Source organism: Hyaena hyaena, unplaced genomic scaffold (assembly GCF_003009895.1).
Source record: "Hyaena hyaena isolate Hyena2069 unplaced genomic scaffold, ASM300989v1 scaffold_153, whole genome shotgun sequence".
Taxonomy (NCBI): Eukaryota; Metazoa; Chordata; class Mammalia; order Carnivora; family Hyaenidae; genus Hyaena; species Hyaena hyaena.
Window position 1 is genome coordinate 1,095,498 of NW_024080785.1, and position 19,402 is coordinate 1,114,899.

Sequence of the window (19,402 nt, forward strand, 5' to 3'; positions counted from 1 at the left end):
AGTTAAATGCTGCACTAATAACCACTATAATATGCTTTTGCTAGTTGTCCAAAATTCTAAAAGTCATATTAAGAGATTTCATTCTCACTTTTCTCTTCTTCCCTCCTACCCCAGTTAAGCCCTAAATATGTTTTAAGGTTTTTTTTTTTTTAAAGACTTCCTCTCTCAGTATGCAGGCCAGTGGTTCTCTACCGCTGGCAGCAAAGCAGAGTCACTTGTGGCTCCCAAGCCTTAGCCCTGAGACTGATTTAATAACTATAGGGGTGAAGTCCAGATATATTTATTTTACCCAGATAAAGTACATTGACTCAAACTTATGTTTTCTATGAGTTCTTCCTTTTCTGTACCTTTATTTTGCTAGGTTTTATTTATCCTTCAAAATCCAGCTTTTTTGTCACCTCTTTCTGGAAACCTTCTTTAACTCTCATCTGATTTAGAAGTTACTCCTCTCTGTATTCTACCATCCTAAACGTGCCTAAATATAGATCTTGTAGCATTTACTTGCTTGTCTCCACTACTAGTCTGTAAGTTCAATGAGACTTTCTGTCTTATTTTGCCCTTTTAATCCCCTGTGCCTGGTACATAGTAGTTGATTAATAATATTTACAGAATTGTATTTCATGCAAAGCAGTATGCAGTATTTCACATTGCTCTCTGAGGATATTATATATTCAGAATTTGACATTGTTTTCAGTTTTCAGTATGATCTTATAAGTCTATCAGAGCAAGTAAAAGAAAAATTATTATTAGAGGAAATAATTGTTAGTCAAATGGTTATGGATTTCTTATCTTCATGGGACTCTACTTGTGAATTATTGATTGTGATCTTGTGCATGATGAAGATGTTTAAACATCTGAGAGCAAAATGGTAACATAGCTCATTTTTAGATGACTGAAATTTAACTTGTTAGAATTCTATTTCTCTGTAATTTTACCTATTTTGCAGTATGCTTTATGGTTATTCACAGTGAGGAAAAAATACATGTTTGTTTTAGAAAGATTTGAAAGTAGAAAATACTAGCTTGAGGAAAAGAAAGCCTGGGTCCACAACACAGGTCTGAGGTTCCCTTCTAGATCACCAGTGAGAGCATCCCCTCCTTTCTTTATGAAGTTGTAGGAATTAAGGCCTCCATACCTAACATTTAGTCTTCCTTTTTCACAGTGTTGGGTTCTCTCCTGTATTCCCCTTTTAGGTTTTCATTCTTTCTCAGCTACCTCACCAGCCTTTCCACTTCTTCATTTGGTTCTCCCATTCTCTGTTTAATACATTACCTAATACTGAATTCTTTAAAAGTATTTTTTGGATGTTTATTTCTTTGAGAGAGAGAGAGAGAGAAAGAGAATAAACAGGGAGGGGAGAGAGAGAGGGAGACATAGAATTGGAGACAGGCTCCAGGCTCTAATCTGTCAGCACAGAGTCCTATATGGGACTCTAACTCACAGAGTGAGAGATCATGACCTGAGCTGAAGTTGGACGTTTAACCGACTAAGCCACCCAGGCGCCCCTAATACCGAATTCTTAACTACTTTTTAGTATATTTCTTGTGCCTTCTTGCCCTGAATGAAATGTGGGTCTTGAAGTACCATTTCTCCTACAGCTTGTAACTTTCTTAGGGCTGGAGGAAGACGGTCTTAGTTACCTTCCTTATGGTTAAAATTAAAATCTCCTGTTCTTTTGTGGTCCTGCAAATTAGAAAGAAATAGAAATTATTTTAGCTCCTAGTGACTCATTGCAAAAATTAAGTGTCAAATTCAGAAGTTTAGGAAAAAATAATTAAGATCTCCTTCATTTGATTTGGCTCTTCTAATTAAGTTTAAGTTTGAAGTAAGAAGTGTTTTGATCTTATTACTTCCTTGATTCCAAGACAGAATCTACTGAGAAACATATAATCAGTTTTGATTTAGAGGAGGTAAGAAATAGTACAGTAACCCTCCCAAGAAAACTACTAGAACTGAAAATGAATTCAGTAAAGTCACAGGATACAAACATCAATGTACAGAAATCTGTTGCATTCCTATATGTTAATAGTGAAGTCATAGAAAGTGAAATTAAGAGACAGTCCCATTTATAATAGCATCAAAAACAATAAAATAATCTAGGAATAATGCTTAACCAAAGAGGTGAAAGACCTGTACTCTGGAAACTAAATCACTGAGGAAAGAAATATACATATACACATCACACTGCTTTATCCGTGTGTGTCACACACACTCTGGAATATTTATTATTCAGCCATAAAAAAGAATGAAACCTTGCCATTTGCAACAACATGACTAAAACTAGAACGTATAATGCTAAAGGAAGTCAGAGAAAGACAAATACCATATAGTCTTATTCACGTGTGGAATTTAAGAAACAAAACAAATGAGCCAAGTTAAAAAAAAGACAAATTAAGAAATAGACTATTAACTGTAGAGAACAAACTTATGGTTAGCAGAGGGGAGGTGGATGAGAGGATGGGGATTAAAGAGTACCCTTATGATGAAAAAATGAAACAATTAAAAAAAGATAGATGCTAAAAAGTTAAATAGTACAGGGACTACACATTTTGACTATAAGAGTTGTTCCTTTTTAGAAATGTCGGTGGGGGGGAAATGTGTATCTAAGAATTAAAGAAATGGAGCAGTTTTTTAAAAATAATTTTACTTAGAACAGCTTGGAAACAAATCTAAATAACTTAGAAGCAACTACAAGCATAAATGTGGAGGTGAGAGCTAGAGAAACACCAGTTATATGTGAACAGCGTTGAATTGGATTCTGAAAATCTTTTCCTTGGCCAAATGACACCCTATATTATTTGTTTACTCTGTGACTCTTGGTAAAGCTCCCTGAAATGTTTACCTATCTTATTATTATAACCAGCCTTTAGGGATACCACATATGAATTGAATCTTTCAGCTTTAATTTCAATATATGTTGTCTAGGAATGGATAGAAGTTAATTTATTTCAATATCTCCTGCCTGATAATTGACTGAAGCTAAGTTTTAGTTTTGAGAGTATACAATCTACTACGACTTAATGTAGTCAATGATGAGAGTTTTCAGTAAAGATAGAGAAAAAAATTCTCTGGGGGAAAAATCATGAGTGAAGGTATAGTTCATGAGTGAAAGTATAGTTGGGTGTTTTCTGATTTTTTGGTGAGTATAAAAAAGCAGCAGTCTATTGAAGTTTTATAATAGTGTAAGACACATGCTATTTAGAATGAAGGGAGCAATCTTGATCATTGTTACCAAACCGAAAATTGCTCAAAAAACAAAAAGCAAATAGTCTTGTCCTTTAATAGGAAAATCATGAGCCTAACTTCTCTAGAATCAGATATATACTCAACTTTATTATATATTTTATTTACCAATTATAAAATAACTTCCTGTGAGCATTTGTTGAAGGGTTGAAGGTAAATCTATAAATATAAGAGATAAACATTTAATTACTGTATCATTTAAGTCTTTTCTTGTTTGTAAAAGCAGAAAGAACCTTACAGGTATTAAATCAGCTACAACCGTATAATTACCAAATATGATATTTATACCCACCTTCTTTTTAAACTTACCAGAGGAAATTGATCAATATCCTTTTCAAGGTAATTATGGTAATAAAGATCCACATGGGAAGTAAGCAGCCTAAAATAAAAATGGTAACAACTGTAGAAATTTAAAAGTTGGTTTCACTTGGTATTTATGAAACAATTTCAAATTTGATTTTTTTGATTTGTGATCATATTTTTTAAAATAGCATGTGTGTGTCTTATAAATAGCATATTGTTTAATCATGTTTTTTAAGCAGTTCTGGCAGTCTGCCTTTGGAGCGTTTAATCCACTTATGTATTAAGTAACTACTGATATTGAAGAACATTTGTCATTTTATTGTTTTCTTCCTGTCTTACAGCTTTTGTATACTCATTTCTTCATTTACTACCTTCTTTTGTGTTCAGTGGATTTTTGTGTAGTGTCACATAAATTCCCTTTCTCCTTTCCTTTTTTTTTTTTTGTATATTCTATAGATATTTCCCTTGTGGTTATAGAGATTATATATAGCATCCTAAGTTATAATAGTTTAATTTGAATTTATACCAACTTTATTTGTATACATAAACTACTCCTAGATAGCCCTCTCCCCCACTTTTTATTATTGATGTCACAAACTATGTCTTTAAACATTGTGCACTCATTGCATAGATTTATAATTATTTTGTTTATCTGTGAATATTTTAATTTCTACTACAGGGGCACCTGGGTGGCTTAGTTGGTTAAGTGTCCAGCTTTGGCTCAGGTCATGATCTCACAGTTAGTAGGTTCGAGCCCCGCGTCAGGCTCTGTGCTGACAGCTAGCTCAGAGCCTGGGGCCTGTTTCAGATTCTGTATCTCCCTCTCTCTCTCTGACCCTCCTCTGCTTATGCTGTCTCTCTCTCTCTCTCTCTCTCTCTCTCTCTCTCTCAGAAATAAGTAAAACATTAAAAAAGTTTTTTAAAAAAAATTCTACTTCAGTTTCTAATCAAAATTTTGCCAGATACAGAATTCTCTATCGACCGTTGTATTATAATACTGCCATCAGGCCTTCTTGTTTTCTACTGAGAAATTGACTAAAGTCTTACTGAGGATTCCTTCTATGTGTTATGTTGCTTCTCTCTTGCTGCTTTTAGGATTCTCTGTCTTTGGCTTTCATCGGTTTGTCTCAGCATTGGTCATCATGGGTTTATCCTGTTAGGAGTTTGTTGAGATTCTTGGATTTGTAGTTTTTTGTCTTTCATCAGATTTGAAAAAAAAATTTTCCCTCCCTCTGTAATCTCTGATCCTTTCTTGTTCTTTCTTTTTTTAATGTTTAATTTTGAGAGGAGCGGGGGACAGGGGGAGCGAGGATCTGAAGCAGGCTCTCTGCTGACAAAGATCCTGATGCAGAGTTCGAATTCGTGAACCGTGAGATCACAACCTCAGCTGAAGTTGGATACTTAACCAAGTGAGCCACCCTGGCGCCCCTCATTCCTTTTCCTGAAACTCCCATGACTGGTCCAGTAGTTGATGTCCCGTGAATCCTTTAAGCTGTGTTTACTTCTTTTTTCTTTCTTTTCCTTAGACTCAGTTATTTTAATTGTCCTGTCTTCTTGTTTTCAGATTCTTTCTTCAGCCTATTCTGTTCTGCTGTTGAACCTCATTAGTGACTTTCTCAATTATTTATTGTATTTATCAGCTCCAGAATTTTTATTTGGTTCCTTTTTACAATTTCTTGATTTTAAAGTCCTCATCTAGGTAAATTCAATATATGTGCTGCTTTGAGATGGTTTCTGGGAATTTGGTTTCTTCCTTTCTCTGGACTTTTTTCTTCTTCTTTGCAGCCTTGTGATTTTTCTTGTTGAAAATGTGCATTTAGAAAAACAGTCATCATCCCAGTCTTTGTACACTGGCTATATGTGAGGGTATTGGTCTGATGATTAACTGGGCATGTTCTGAGCCTGGAGATCAGCCTTCACTGAAAGCGTGGCCTTGGCCTATTTGTGGATTCTCAATTCCCTCTGTGACATGGCTGTCTTTTAATTTATTAATTTTCCAAAGGGTCTCACTCTAGCTTCTTCTCAGGGCCTTAAGTAGCCAATTATTTTATCTGTCTACCCATAATTTTCTGCTCCAGGTACCCATGGGTTTGTAGTCCCCATTGAGCTTTTAGCATTGGTGTCCACTTCTGCTTCCACCTAAAATTTCAATTAGATAAGACAGGGACCAGACCCTCTGGCAGACCCTAGAGAGGTTAGAATGTTTTAAGTAAAGTTGGCTGTATTCCTTCTGGTTTAAGGGAAGGATGTCAGACTGCTGCTATCTACTTGAGACCCAGACATACCATATAGAGAAAAAGGCAAGAACAAATGAAAATGACTTGAACTTTGCTATTCATGGCATTTTTTTAACTGGGCATTTGCTTGGTTGCTTTAAATCTTTGACTTTTTCTAGAGCTTCTATAGGATTAATTAATCCAGTTTCTGTGAGGGCTTGGAACTTCTTAGTCATTTTGTTGATGTCAGTCAAGAATGCTTTTTAAATTATAAAAGTAAAACAAAGTTAGTGGAGGAAATTTAAAGCACACAGAAATGTAGTAAGTTAAGAAAAAAAAAAGTCTTAACTCCAACCACCGTTAACGTTTTGATGTGTTAACTTTCAGGCTTTTCCCCCCTTTCATCTTTACTTTCATTTTGTTCTACTTCCTCATGTTCCTCTACCCCTTACCATAAAAAAAAAAAAAATTAAGTTAAATAAATAAGGTCTAAACATAGTTTTAGTATAGTGTTAATTTTTTAATATAGTGTACTTTTACATTTAACATCCCCAGATATTTTTACAAGTACTTAAATTTCTCATTTATGCTTCTAAATGAAAGTGTTACACATATAATATGTAAATGTATATCAATATATGTTTATATGTTTTAATAAAACATATATCAGATTTATTAGATTTATCCATAGTCAGCAATGGTGATCTTCTTGCTGGTCTTGCCATTCGTGGACCCAAAGTGTTTCATGGCTTCCACAACATTCATACCCTCTTTCATCTTTCCGAAGGTCACATGCTTGCCATCCAACCCCTAAGTGTTGGCAGTGCAGATGAAAAACTCAGAAGCTTTTGTGTTGGGTCTAGCATTTGCCATGGATAAGATACCAGGACCCATGTGTTTCAAGATGAAATTCTCATCATCAAATTTTTCCCTGTAGATGGACTTGCCACCAGTGCCAGCCAGTATGGCAATGGTACCTGGCACCGTGGCACATAAATCCTAGAATAATCCTGTGATAGCAGGGACCTTTATAACCAAATCCTTTCTTCCCAGTGCTCAGAGCATGTAGGTTCTCTACTGTCTTTGGAACTTGGTCTTCAAACAGCCCAAAGGAGATGGCAGCCCAAGAGCTTACTGTTCATAGCAATGTCAAACCACACAGTGGGGTTGCTGTAGCTCTAGGGCAGCAGTGTCTACGAGGCCTAAATATTTCTGATTATCCTCACATGCTTGGGTTTTATTCTAATCTTTACTCCTGTATTATTCAGTATATGAGTTAAGAAAGAAGGAAGTATGAAGAACCTATAATTTATCATCCTTTGTCTTAGAATTTTGTGCAATTTTTACATTTTGCAAAAAATGACATCCCTTCATTCAAATGACATCCCCTCATTGTTGTAAGCCCCAACAACCAGAATGGATCTTACCTTTTTTGAGAGTCATTATAAAAAGATCTCAACCTAGACAGAAATAGTAAGGTTAATATTTTGACATCAATTATTTAGTCTAAAGGTGCGTATTAAACTAACTGCTAGATTCTTTAACTTGTGCTATATTAGTGGAAAATTATAGTATTATTTTAAATTTATTTAGCCTTGTATTATGTATATCTTGAAGTTATTTATAATTTTGGGAAAAGTTAATTACATATTTTGTGTTATGCTAAACTTGACATGGACAGTCAAAGGCGCATATGTGATTCTTATGGAAATTGTTTCTTACCTTCCTCCATTCCTACCTCCTGACTACATCAGAAGTATTATAAAAAGTAATTTCCTATGATGTTTTTGGAATATGGCTTATGGAAAGGTACCCTTTATACTTAAGCTGATTGATATATGAATGAATAAATTGGAAGTACGTTTTGTGGGTCCCTATTATACTGAGATACCTTGTGATTAAGTTTTCTTTTTATTAATAGATTTCTACTTTTTATAGTTGTATGAATTTTTTTGGTTCATTCATTAATTATTGACTTTAATAAATGTTTTCACCTAACTTCTTTTATGTTTTATTTTACTGAAGCAGCAATATATAATCCAACTTGAATGTTTCTTTCATGACTAGTTTTGGTGTCTAGGAATATGTTACTATTAAAAATGGAGAATATTGTATTAGATAAATTACTTTTAAAGAACACAGATTGTAGAATTAGAGATATAAAAAGAATCACGGAAGCTTGAGTCTTTGACAGATATGAAAAGAAAGACAAAGGACTTATTCTAAAAGGGAGTATTTTTAGTATGTTTTCTAATGTTACTTCTTTGTTCCACCAAGAACTGCTTGCTTAAAGCAAGTTTGATCATAGTATTGGTTGAATATTTAAAGTTGATAAAGTGGCTGAATTTAACACATTTCCTCCCCACCATTTCTTTTAGGTGAATCTGGACTGGGGAAGTCAACATTAATCAACTCATTATTCCTCACAGATTTGTATTCTCCAGAGTATCCAGGCCCATCCCATAGAATAAAAAAGACTGTACAGGTATGTACACTAGTGTTGTTAATTGATGGTAAGTTGGAGTAATGTTAACACATTCAAAACACATGCATTAACTTTTATTATGCTACCCTAGAGATAGGTTTTATATTTCGCCTCAGTCCATGTAAAATGGTAAATACAATGGTTGATTAAAAGGAGAGTGAGTGAGCACTCACTGAGCACAGGTAATTAGAGAAACTGTATTGATTAGAACCTTCTAAATTTGTCCCTAGGACTCTCCTAGAGATTATACTGTGATGTAGTAAATAACACCCCTAGAATTATGCTTTCCAACATGATAGCTGCTTGCCATATTTAGCTATTAAGTTTGAATAAAAGTAAATAAAACTTAAAATTCAGTTTATCAGTTACACCAGCCACATTTAAGTACTCGATAGACGTATGTGGCAAGTGGTTGCTGTTTTGGGAAGTATAGGTGTTATTTCCACTATTGCATAATGTTCTGTTGGACAGTGTAGAGAAAGCATGATGGGGCGCCTGGGTGGCTCAGTCGCTTGGGCATCCGACTTTGGCTCAGGTCATGATCTTGCTGTCTGTGGGTTTGAGCTCCGTGTCAGGCTCTGTGCTGACAGCTCAGAGCCTGGGTCGTGCTTTGGATTCTCTGTCTCTCTGTCTCTTTCTCTCTCTCTCTGCTCCTCTCCTGCTCATACTCTGTCTCTCTCTCTCTCTCTCAAAAATAAACATTAAAAAAATTTAAAAAAACACATGATTTGTGGAGAAGCTATTATTATTTAATATTAGTCAGTGGCATAGTACCACATGATAGATTAATGGCAGTAGCAATTTGTTAAACTATGTGTAGTCTAATTTAGTACTTTTCCGTCTTTACTGTGCATTTAGATAACCTTGGGGAGCTTGTTAAATTTAGTTTCTGTGTTAGTAGGTTTGAGGTGGACTGAGATTTTGGATTTCTAACAAAATCTTAGGTGATGCTGCTGCTGCTGACCCACACTTTATATGATAGAATACTCTCTCCAGATCTGTACTGTTCAGTACAGTAGCCAGTAGCCACTTGTGCTTGTTGAGCTCTTAAAATATAGATAGTCCAAATGAAGATGTATGCAGGTATTATATACATTGCAGATTTTGACAGTCTAGTATGTCAAAAAGAATATAAAGGATCCCATTAATAATTTTCTATATTGATTACACTTTGCAATGATAATATTTTGGTTATATTAAATAAAGTACATTAATTTCACCTGTTATTTTTAAAATGGCTACTGAAAAGTTTTAAATTACTTATGTGGCTCACATTACATTTTTGTTGGACAGCGCTCCTCTAAACTATTAATTGAAAAAATTGTTGGTGGATTGATGGCAGTAGTAATACATAACACATAAGCAGAGAGGAAAGGAGTGAACGATTCTGGCTCGAGCAGGCTTTATTTAGACTGGAGCTGGATTTGAAGAATTCGTCGTGATTATCCTAATGCATAAGGTTGAAGGACAGCCCAGAAATTCTGGGCAGAAAGTCATATATATCAAACTGTAAGATGCAGTTTAGTAATTAGATCTCTAAGAAGTAATTCTGTGAGGTGAATCTTCTGGTTTTGTTTTGTTTTGTTATTTTTTACAATTTTTCTGTTTTAAGATTTTTTTCCCGTATGCTTCATAGAGCTTGACATTTCAAATTACTTGCAATAATGTGTTCTAAAAACTAGACACTACATTGCTTTTTTTTTTTTTTTGATGATCAGTGGTGGATATTTCAACCCTAAGCAAGAAGAGAAACTTTTAACTTAATTTAGGTGTTTAAACTCAAGATAAGGAAACTACATGTGTAGAAATGTTAAAGGAGCCCCACAGTGTAGATTCCTAAGTTTAAGAATATTTAGTCTAAGATATGTTGGATCTTAATGGCCATGTACCTGCCAGTAGTGTTTTTGGTAACTCCTGCTGGTGAGGAAATTTTCTGACTCCTCTTTGTAGTTCTGGCATATTGTGTAATGCCAGGTTTGCATCAGTAGGTCATTCATGTCTTCCAGGTACTATTCCAAGCAGTTTAGGTGCATTAACTTATTTAATTCTTACAACAACTTTATGAGGTAAGTAGTAGTATTACCCCCACTTTATAAATGTGGAAATTGAGGTACGGAGATGGTCATAGATCCAAGATCATGTAGTTAGAGTGACAGAACTAGGGTACAAGCAATCTGGTTTAGTGTGTATCATGTGCTATCCCTAGACTATTGATACTTAATACATGCTGGTTTCATAGGTTAACCAGTTCTTAATAGGTCAACTACCTTTCCTTTAACTACATCTACCTTTTTAATGTTTCATCCAACAAATTGTCATATTTTTTGTTTTTATTTTTTCACTTTTTTCTTTAAAAATCTTACATAAGGAAATTGCTTTCCCAATTAGGCAATTTAGACAAAATGATTTGATCAGAGGGGCAGCTGGGTGGGTCTGTTGGTTAAGCATCCAACTCTTGATTTTGGCTCAGATCATGATTCCAGGATTGTGGGATCGAGCCCCTCATTAGGCTCTATGTTGAGCATGGAGCCTGCTTAAGACTCTCTCTTCCTCTCCCTCTGCCCATCCCCTGCTCACATGTGTGTTCTCTCTCTCAAAAAAATGATTTGATCAGTGAAGTCGTCTCTTCATCATAATTATTGATATATGAAAATAATTAAAATAACAGAATGCCTGTATAAGCTATAAGGCTGATCCATCTGATGTTAGCTGGCAAGGGATACTTAAGGGGCTTTTTGGTTTTACTTTTTAAATCTCACATGGTACACCATAATGTTTGCTGTTGCTTGTAAGGTTTGAATTTGCAGTCTGGACTCAGTAGGGTATTGACTTCCCTTTAAATTTTAGACTTGAAACTCCAGTAGAACTATTGGTGGGTGGATGATGGAAGCCAACTAACTCATGTGTCTTACCATGTTTTATTTTACTTTGTTTAATAAAGAGAGAACAACATTTTAGCTTGCTTGATTCATAACACAGTGATTTTTGCCAGTGTCTGAACAGATGAAAGTATCACCATTTGTAATCTCAGGAATTCAACACATAGAAATCTTGCTTATGATACTCTGTAGCAAACTATTTGCTCACATTGTCAGAAATTGCTTGTAATGTAGTTATGACTGTGCTTATTCTGTCATGGTCCACATATTGCAAAACAGATATTAAGTAGGATTCATTATCAAACTGTCTCCATATTGTGAGACTGAATATTTTTTCTTTTTCCTCTTTATATATCTTCTCAGTTTTATGCAGTGAGTATGCTTTTATAATTTTTTTTTTAAAAATGCCTTTCAGAAAAAATATAATATCAAAAGATAAAATGTAGCTCTGAGGAATAAGGTTCGTATTAAGAATTGGTTCTAGGTCAGTTCAGCAAAATCTGTCCCCTAAAAGTTCTTATGCCAAAAATAAATTTGCCAAACAAAGCAAAAAGCTTATCAAAAATAATGATAGACTATATGGGATTGTCTACCCTAAACCAATTGCTTAGACCAGAAAACTTGGAGCAATCCTTAAACTCCTTTTTACTCTCTACTTCCACATGCAGTCCATCAATAAATCCTGTTACTTCTGCTTTCACAATATATCCACATTCCTGCCACTTTCCTAGTAACACTTATATCCAGGCTCCATCTTTTCTCTTCCTAGATATAACCTCCTAATTCACTTCTCTGACTGTGATCCTTGGCCACTGCCCCAGTCTTTGTAACAAAACAGTGAGAATCTTATTTTACAATGTAAATCAGATCCTTTTGAACCTCTGTTGAAAACTCTTCAGTGGCTTTCCATCTCACTCAGAGCAAGGCTAGAGTCCTTACAGTATCTAGAGAACCTTAGAAGATTTGCCCTCACCTCTCTCTATAACCTGTTTCCTACACTTTTCTACTTTTGACTTAATCTTCTCTGGCTAAACCAGCATCCTTGCTGTTCTTTGAACAGGCCAGTCCTTTCTACCTCAGGGCCCTTCCACATCTTGTTTCTCTGCCTGCAATGTTCTTCCCTGAGATTTCTTGATGACTTGCTCCCTCATTTTCCTCAATTCTCTGCTTACATGTTGCTTTCTCAGTGAGACCTTGTCTGGCCAACGTATAAACTTCCATGCCCTACCTTGGCTCTAAATGTGTTAAGCTCTGTGAAAGTAGCAACTTCATTTTTATTCACTGCTGTAAGCTCAGTTCTAGAACTGCATCTGGAACTGCATGCAGTATTTATTGAAGGATTGAACAATTTAAACAATGTATTAGGACTCAGTATATGGTTGGGATATTTTGAATTTGAAGATCTTTGAAGTTTTGTTAATCTCTTTTTCTTGGTCCATGAAGTTTTATAAATCACTATTTAGAATAGGTGAAATAATTTTAAATTTGAAATTTTTTGAGGTTTTTAATTTGACAGTTTTTTAAAAGTTTTGTTGGTTATTTTCATTTTTTTCTTGAAGAGAATTTTTTAAATTTAATTTTTGAATTAATATGTAGCTTTACACTAAAAAGGTACAAATTTTAGCATAAAGCTTGATCAACTTTTGTATGTGTAGTCATATATCCAGGTAATTACCATCTAGATTAAGATATTATAATACCTTTCCAGCACCCCAGAAGGCTTCCTTGTGCCTCTCAGTATTACACCCAACCCCAGATATAAATAGCTTTCTGATTTCTGTCTCCATAGATTCATTTTCCCTGTTCTTGAATTTTATTTAGATATTATACTATTTTATGTCTCTTTTTTTCACTGAAGATTTTATTTGTGGTATTTTTCCATGTTGTATAATATTCCACTGTATAATATATCTCAAATTATATTCTGTTGTAGATAAGCATTTGGGTTTTCTTTTCTTTTCTTTTTTTTTTTTTGGTACCAATATGAATATTTTTGTACATTCTTTTAGTGGACCTAAGCACTCATTTCTGTTGTGTGTCTGTGCACATTAATATAAAGGTATTTTATTGTTTCAGTTAATTTGCTTTCTTATGAGGTTGGACATGTCTTCTATACTCATTAACTATTCAGATTTCATTGAAGTGCTTTGACCATCTTAATATTTCCTGTCTTTTTCTCTTTGATTTGAAGGAATTTCTTATCAAGATAATTGTACCTTATATTCATACATTCAGGATAATTTCTCTCAGGCCAGCATCTGTTAAAGACAATGGGAGAGGCTCTCTACTTGTTAGAATTCTTTTTACATTTGTCTATCTCCAAAATAATTCTTTCTAAACTCACTTTACTTTCTCTTACGGTAACATTTCAAAAGTGTTTTCTTCTTTTGTGAACATTTTCCCAACTCTCTCTCTCTCTCTTTCTTTTTTTTTTAAACAAAGGAGTAATCAGGGCTTGAGAGTATCTCAAGTAAGATTTTTAAGACAAAGTCCTGTGTACTACTATTAAATCTCCCCTTTTTACCAAAAGTAAGGTCTGTAAGATCTGAGACTAGATTGATTCTCACTAGAATCCCAGAGAAGTACCCTTTCCAGACTGTACTGGAAGTATTCCTTGATTTACTGGAAACACGTGGAAGATCCTCTAAACTCTTTTCCTCACTTACCCAGGAGAGAACATAAAATGTTCTGAGTCATTCAGTGTATTTAGAAAATAGAATGTAGTTTTCTTTTACAGTTGTGTGACTCTTCACCAAGTCTAGTAATCTAGCAGATAATCTCTTTTGGAAGCTTATAAATTCTTTTCAGTGGTCAGAACTATTACATCTCAGCCCAGACATTTAAGACCAGGAGAAACATAAAATCCTGAGTTTCAAAAAACAAATGTCTGCAATTTCCCTGACCTGAAGGCTTTCTGGACCACTTCCAACTGTCCAAAAAAAAGACAGAAAAATCCTGCAATGTAGCCAAATAGGGAGTGAAATTTTAATAAAGACCATGATCTCATAATCTCCGTGAGCATTTTTTATTTATAAGAGACTTGTATCATTAAGAAGAAATTTCTTCACATTTGCAGTCTTGGACTGAAGGAGCAGATGTCTACATTGGACAGAGATGGTTCTGAGCTTCCTATATAACAAGGGTTCTGATTTGATTGAAGGTTTCAGTAATAAATAGAAGTCCTTTGGGATTGATTCTAATGTCCTGTCTTGAGCCTGAGGACTCTGTGCTCTGCAGCTTCCAATGTAAGCCAACACTCTGGTTCTAGAGTTCTTTAGACCAGTGGTTTGTAAACTTGAGACCCATCACTGGAAGACTTGCTAAAACAGATTGCTGAGACCCCCTCCCCAGAGTTTGCTCTTTAGTAAGTTTGAGGCAGGACTCAAAGAATTCATATTTCTAATAAGTTCCCAGACTATGCAGCTGCCAGTCAGGATATGACACTTTGAGAACGAGTGTTCTGCAGTCTTTCCACCCTGCTACAGACTGATTTCACCCTGTCTTTCTGGGAAGAGAGTACTGTTTATCCTTAATTCTTTCAGAATATATCACATAGAATGAAATAGTACCATTATTTGTTTTTATTCATTTATTTATTTTTTGTTACTAGACTGATTAAAATGAAGGGATAGAAAAAATTAAACACTTTTTCCACCTCATGTTCCAATCTCAAATATAGGTTCTCAGATTAACAAAATTTTAAGAAAAATATTACATATAGTGATGTATATAATGTAGTAATAGTAATATATAATATGTAATGGAATAATGATGTAAGGACAGTAGTAACTTTTATGATATTGTTGTATTTGAAAATTTTTAGATATAAAAAGTGTATCAAGTCAGTTGAAAGGTTGCCATCTAAGGTTGGCAACCTTATGCTGGTCCCCTTTAACTTTTATCTTGGGGGACACCTGGGTGGCTAATTCATTTAAGCAACTGACTTCTACTCAGCTCATGATCTTGTGGTTTGTGAGTTCGAGGACCGCATCAGGCTTTGTGCTGACAGCTCCGAGCCTGGAGCCTGCTTCAGATTCTGTGTCTCCCTCTCTCCCTGACCCTCCCCTGTTCGCACTCTGTCTCTTCTCTCTCTCAAAAATAAATAAACACTAAAAAAAAACACAAAAAACATTTTTCTTGGGGTGCCTGATTGGCTCATTCATTCAAGCATCTGACTCTTAATTTCAGCTCAGGTCCTGATCTCATGGTTTGTGAGATCGAGCCCCATGTCAGGCTCTGTGTTGATAGCTGGAGACTGCTTGAGATTCATTCATTCTCATACTATCTGTCTCCCATCAACCCACTTAAGTGTGTGTGCATACTCTCTCAAACTTAAAAAAAAAAACTTGTTTTTCTTGGTTTAGGAAGCTCTAAAAGTCACTATTACAGATTAAATGGCTACAAAAATTTTGGAGCGGAAAGCAATGAATCCTTTCCCTAGGATGACATTTTATAGACTCCTTGAGATATTTTTATAAAGTCCAATTAGGAAACTCTCTTGTTGGTGTTGGTCCAATATTGATAATTTTTTAAACCATTCACAGGATGGACATTTGAATATCTTACACCAGGTTTTGGGGCTACAGTGATGATGGATACAATCAAATTTCCTAAGAGATCTCACAATCACATGATTTAGTAAGAATATGCTGCTGTAAGGTGCTAGCTATAGAGGTTACCTTGACAAGGTAGATTTTAGTGAAGTAGTAGGAATGGAGGGCAAGATGGCAGTGGATTGAGAAGGGAGTAGTAAATGAGGCAGATGGAATGGCTATGAAGAAAGGGACAAGAGGGAATACCTAGAGGTTGAGTGTAGGGTACTGAATGAGTCATTTGGTTTTTACTTCCAAAAAAGACCCGAGAATGTTTGTATCCAATGGGGAACCAATCCCTAAGAGATGAGAGGTTGAAAATAAAGGGGAAATAGTCTAAACAGAGTCTAAAATGGAATGACCAAACCCCTGGTATATATTGATAAATTAGCTGTGGGAAGAAAGGGATCTATTCCACTGAACAGAAGGAAAGACTGTTGCTTCAGACAAATTGAGGATGCTTTTGTCTTCAACTAGAGATGAGGTACTTTGCTGAGCATGGTTGGAGCGATAGTATGGTAGAGCTAGAGAAAAGCCATACTGGGAAATGAAAGAGGCATGGGACTAGTGAGCACATAAAAGGATTATTGGATAGCAGGGACATTCCTGTCAAGTTGAAATTCATAAATTTTGTGTAAGAGAAAGATGTCTGAGCTGGAAAAGAAAGAGAAATAAAGGGTTTAGGAGGGGGGTTGCTAATAGAAAATGAAAGGGACATATTTAAGATCTCAGTGTAAGGAGGTACAGAGGATTGAGGTGTAGTGATTTAGTTTAGAAGTCAGAATTGGAATCTTTGGATCAACTTTCTTAATAAACTAGGTTTGGGTCTTGATGAGAAGTCTTTAGGCATAACTATTCTACTTTTGGTCATTGCCTCTTAGTTTCTTGTGGAACATAATAAAATATCTAAGATGATCTTTATTTTTCGGCCATTAAATAAAGTAGATCCTGTTTGTATCTCAGGCTGTCTAAGGCTCTGTTGTTCCAAGTCTTTGCAGAGCTTTGGCTGTAATGCCTCCTCCTGAGCAAGTTTAGGTAGAGAGGTGAGCTCCTGACGGAACACTGTAACCCTCTCCTTGAAATTTAGTACAGTTAATTAATTAACACTTTTTATTTACCTTAGCAAATAGCTCTTACACACTGGTCAGAAAACTTCAGTGTATTTAACAGTCTTCTGAAAGTGAAAGAAATGAAGCCATAGAAACATTGAAGGTTTGAAGTTTTTGTTTTCCCTCAGATTGGAAAACTGAACAATATTAGAAAAAAGAATGCCTTAGATTTCTGAGAGTTAGGAGTCCAAAAGAGGCCTCAGTAGATTAATTATACACAAACAATATAATAGGCTTTACTTTTATTTTTCAGAAAGAAACAGAGTTGAAAATGCCCTTGCCTCATTCCTTCAGCATTAAATTATGCATTTGATGTTAGAGAACTTTGAGTGATGCCATAAAATATGCTGATGTGACCTGGTTAAGTAAAGTGCATGGGAAAATGGCCATTTGGAATAGATTTCTTAAGAAAAGTTTGAAATTCCTGAACTTGAACTAATTTGTTTTCCATGGATCCCATGAGGATATTTGCAAAACCAGATGATAGGATACAGTCGGATCCTGTGAATGGCACTAGTTTACAGTTATGTTTTCTGGATCTCTTCCATATGTTGCTTTCTTCTTTGTATTTGACCATGTATGGATACATAGAATTTCATAGGCCAGAAGAGAGGCTTTTATAAAGCCTCTTTAAAGTACAGATCTTCATTTTTCTTATGTCGATGAACAATTAAGTTTTTAAACTGATTATAAAATAAAAAGGAAACAAGGATCTTAACATTTAAGCTGGTATGGCATGTGATTAGTATACAACCTATTACTGAAGATAGAAATGGCTTTTGCTTAGTAATAAGGGAACCAAAAATTGGTTTAGAGTAAAACTGAGAGATGATTCATGTAGAACAATTATATTTTGCATCAATTTCTAATATATAGTGCTATGTCATTTAAAAGAATTATTAGGTAAAGAGGTAGTATGATTACTTTGGGTATCTCTGCTTCAGTGACAGTTATCATAAATGAATAACCTGTTTTTATGAAGGAAAGGGAAGCAAATTCAAGATATATCAAGGTGTTGCATTTGACCAGATTGTCCTTCTTAAAAAAATTGTTTTGATATATAATGATAAATAAATAACTAGACTGCCCTTAAACTAAAGGATAACCAGTTTTATTTTTATAAAATATGAACTTTGTAAGCCACTTGACATAGTAACATTTTTTTTTTTTTTTAAGTTAATCTAACACTGATGAGTCTGATTATGTCATCATTTTGCCTTCCTTATAAGGGTAACCTGGTATCAGACTACCGGTATTATCTTAGCTTTGTGGTATGAAAAGTGGTCTCCTGTGCAGTGCACATCCATTGTTGATACTGAAAATGGTCAGAAAGTATTAAGAAGCCTATTTATTGATGTTTACTTTTTTAATCTAGAGAGAATTAATGCTGTTAATATTTACTAACAGATTTCCAATTGCATATATTTGGTAGATAAATAAATATATTTGGAATGTTCACAATTTTCACTGATCCTTTCACACAAGGATTAAAGCAGTTTAGTAAAGAACATTGGTCTAAAAGATAAGACATTTGCCTCTTATTTGTGTAAAAGATTAGAAGTCCCTCCATGGACTTGCAAATCTCGGGCAGTGTTTTCAGTTTTAACAATTTTTTTACATGATTCTTTTTAACAAAATAACTTGATTGCTATAGACCTGCACTGCCCAATCCAGTGTCACTAAGCTGCATGTGGCTATTTAAATTTAATTCAAATTAAATAAGCATTGAGCTCCTCAGTTGTTCTAGTCACACATCAAAGGCTAAATAGCCATATGGGCAAACATCTACTGTATTGGTCAGTGAGGATACAGAACATTTGCATCATCTCAGAAGGTTCTGTTGGACAGTGCTGCTACAACCTTTCCTGCTCAGCAGTCTTAATCTCAGTTCCATGGTCTCTTCATACCTCAGCTAGCCTCTGTAAGAAAATGCCAAAAGGAAATGGAAAGACATAATTTCTGTAAGTCTGAAAGGTATACCCAACTTTTTCTATCTAGAAATTAGAAATTTTCCTTTCCAAACTATTTGCAAACATAAATAGTTGAAGTTGCTTTTCACATGTTGATGATTACATTTTCCCTTAGGTCTAGAAGTACTTAATTCGTATCATCTTATGGCAGTTAACACTCAAAGTTTGAGTCTAATTCTTCCCTCTTAAATTAGCCTATCAAGGTAGCTAGGGCCTCTAGTCCTAGTTAGCCCCTGATATAAATGTACATTGGGGGTGCCTGTGTTGCTTAGTCAGTTGAACGGCTGACTCTTGCTTTTGACTCCGTTCATGATCCCAGGGTTGTGGGATCCAGCTCCATGTTGGTCTCTGCTGAGCATGGAGCCTGCTTAAGGTTCTCTCTTTTTCTCTCCCTCTCTCTCTCCTTCTCCCCCCGCTCTCCCTCGCTTGTATATGTGGATGCTCTCTCTCTAAAAAAAATTAAATTTAATTAAAAAATTAATAAAAATAAATGTACATCGAATGAAAGCCTGTGTTTTTTTCTGGGGCAGTTATTCCCCTTTTCTGTTTAAATCCGTGTTTACTTTATCTAGCAGCAGCATATGCCCAAGATGAATGACTTACAT

General features: G+C 35.0%; 1 protein-coding gene and 1 pseudogene across 8 annotated transcripts in view; one reads left to right on the forward strand and one right to left on the reverse strand.

Moving 5' to 3' along the window:
- SEPTIN7 (septin 7) overlaps positions 1-19,402 on the forward strand; it is a 113,892-nt gene that overhangs the window by 55,795 nt on the left and 38,695 nt on the right. For all 8 annotated transcript variants that reach the window (XM_039239158.1, XM_039239160.1, XM_039239157.1 and 5 more), the window contains one exon: positions 8,141-8,247. In XM_039239158.1, the coding sequence (XP_039095089.1) occupies positions 8,141-8,247 (107 nt within the window). The remainder of the gene's footprint in view (positions 1-8,140; positions 8,248-19,402) is intronic.
- On the reverse strand, positions 6,444-8,068 carry LOC120236378 (annotated as a pseudogene).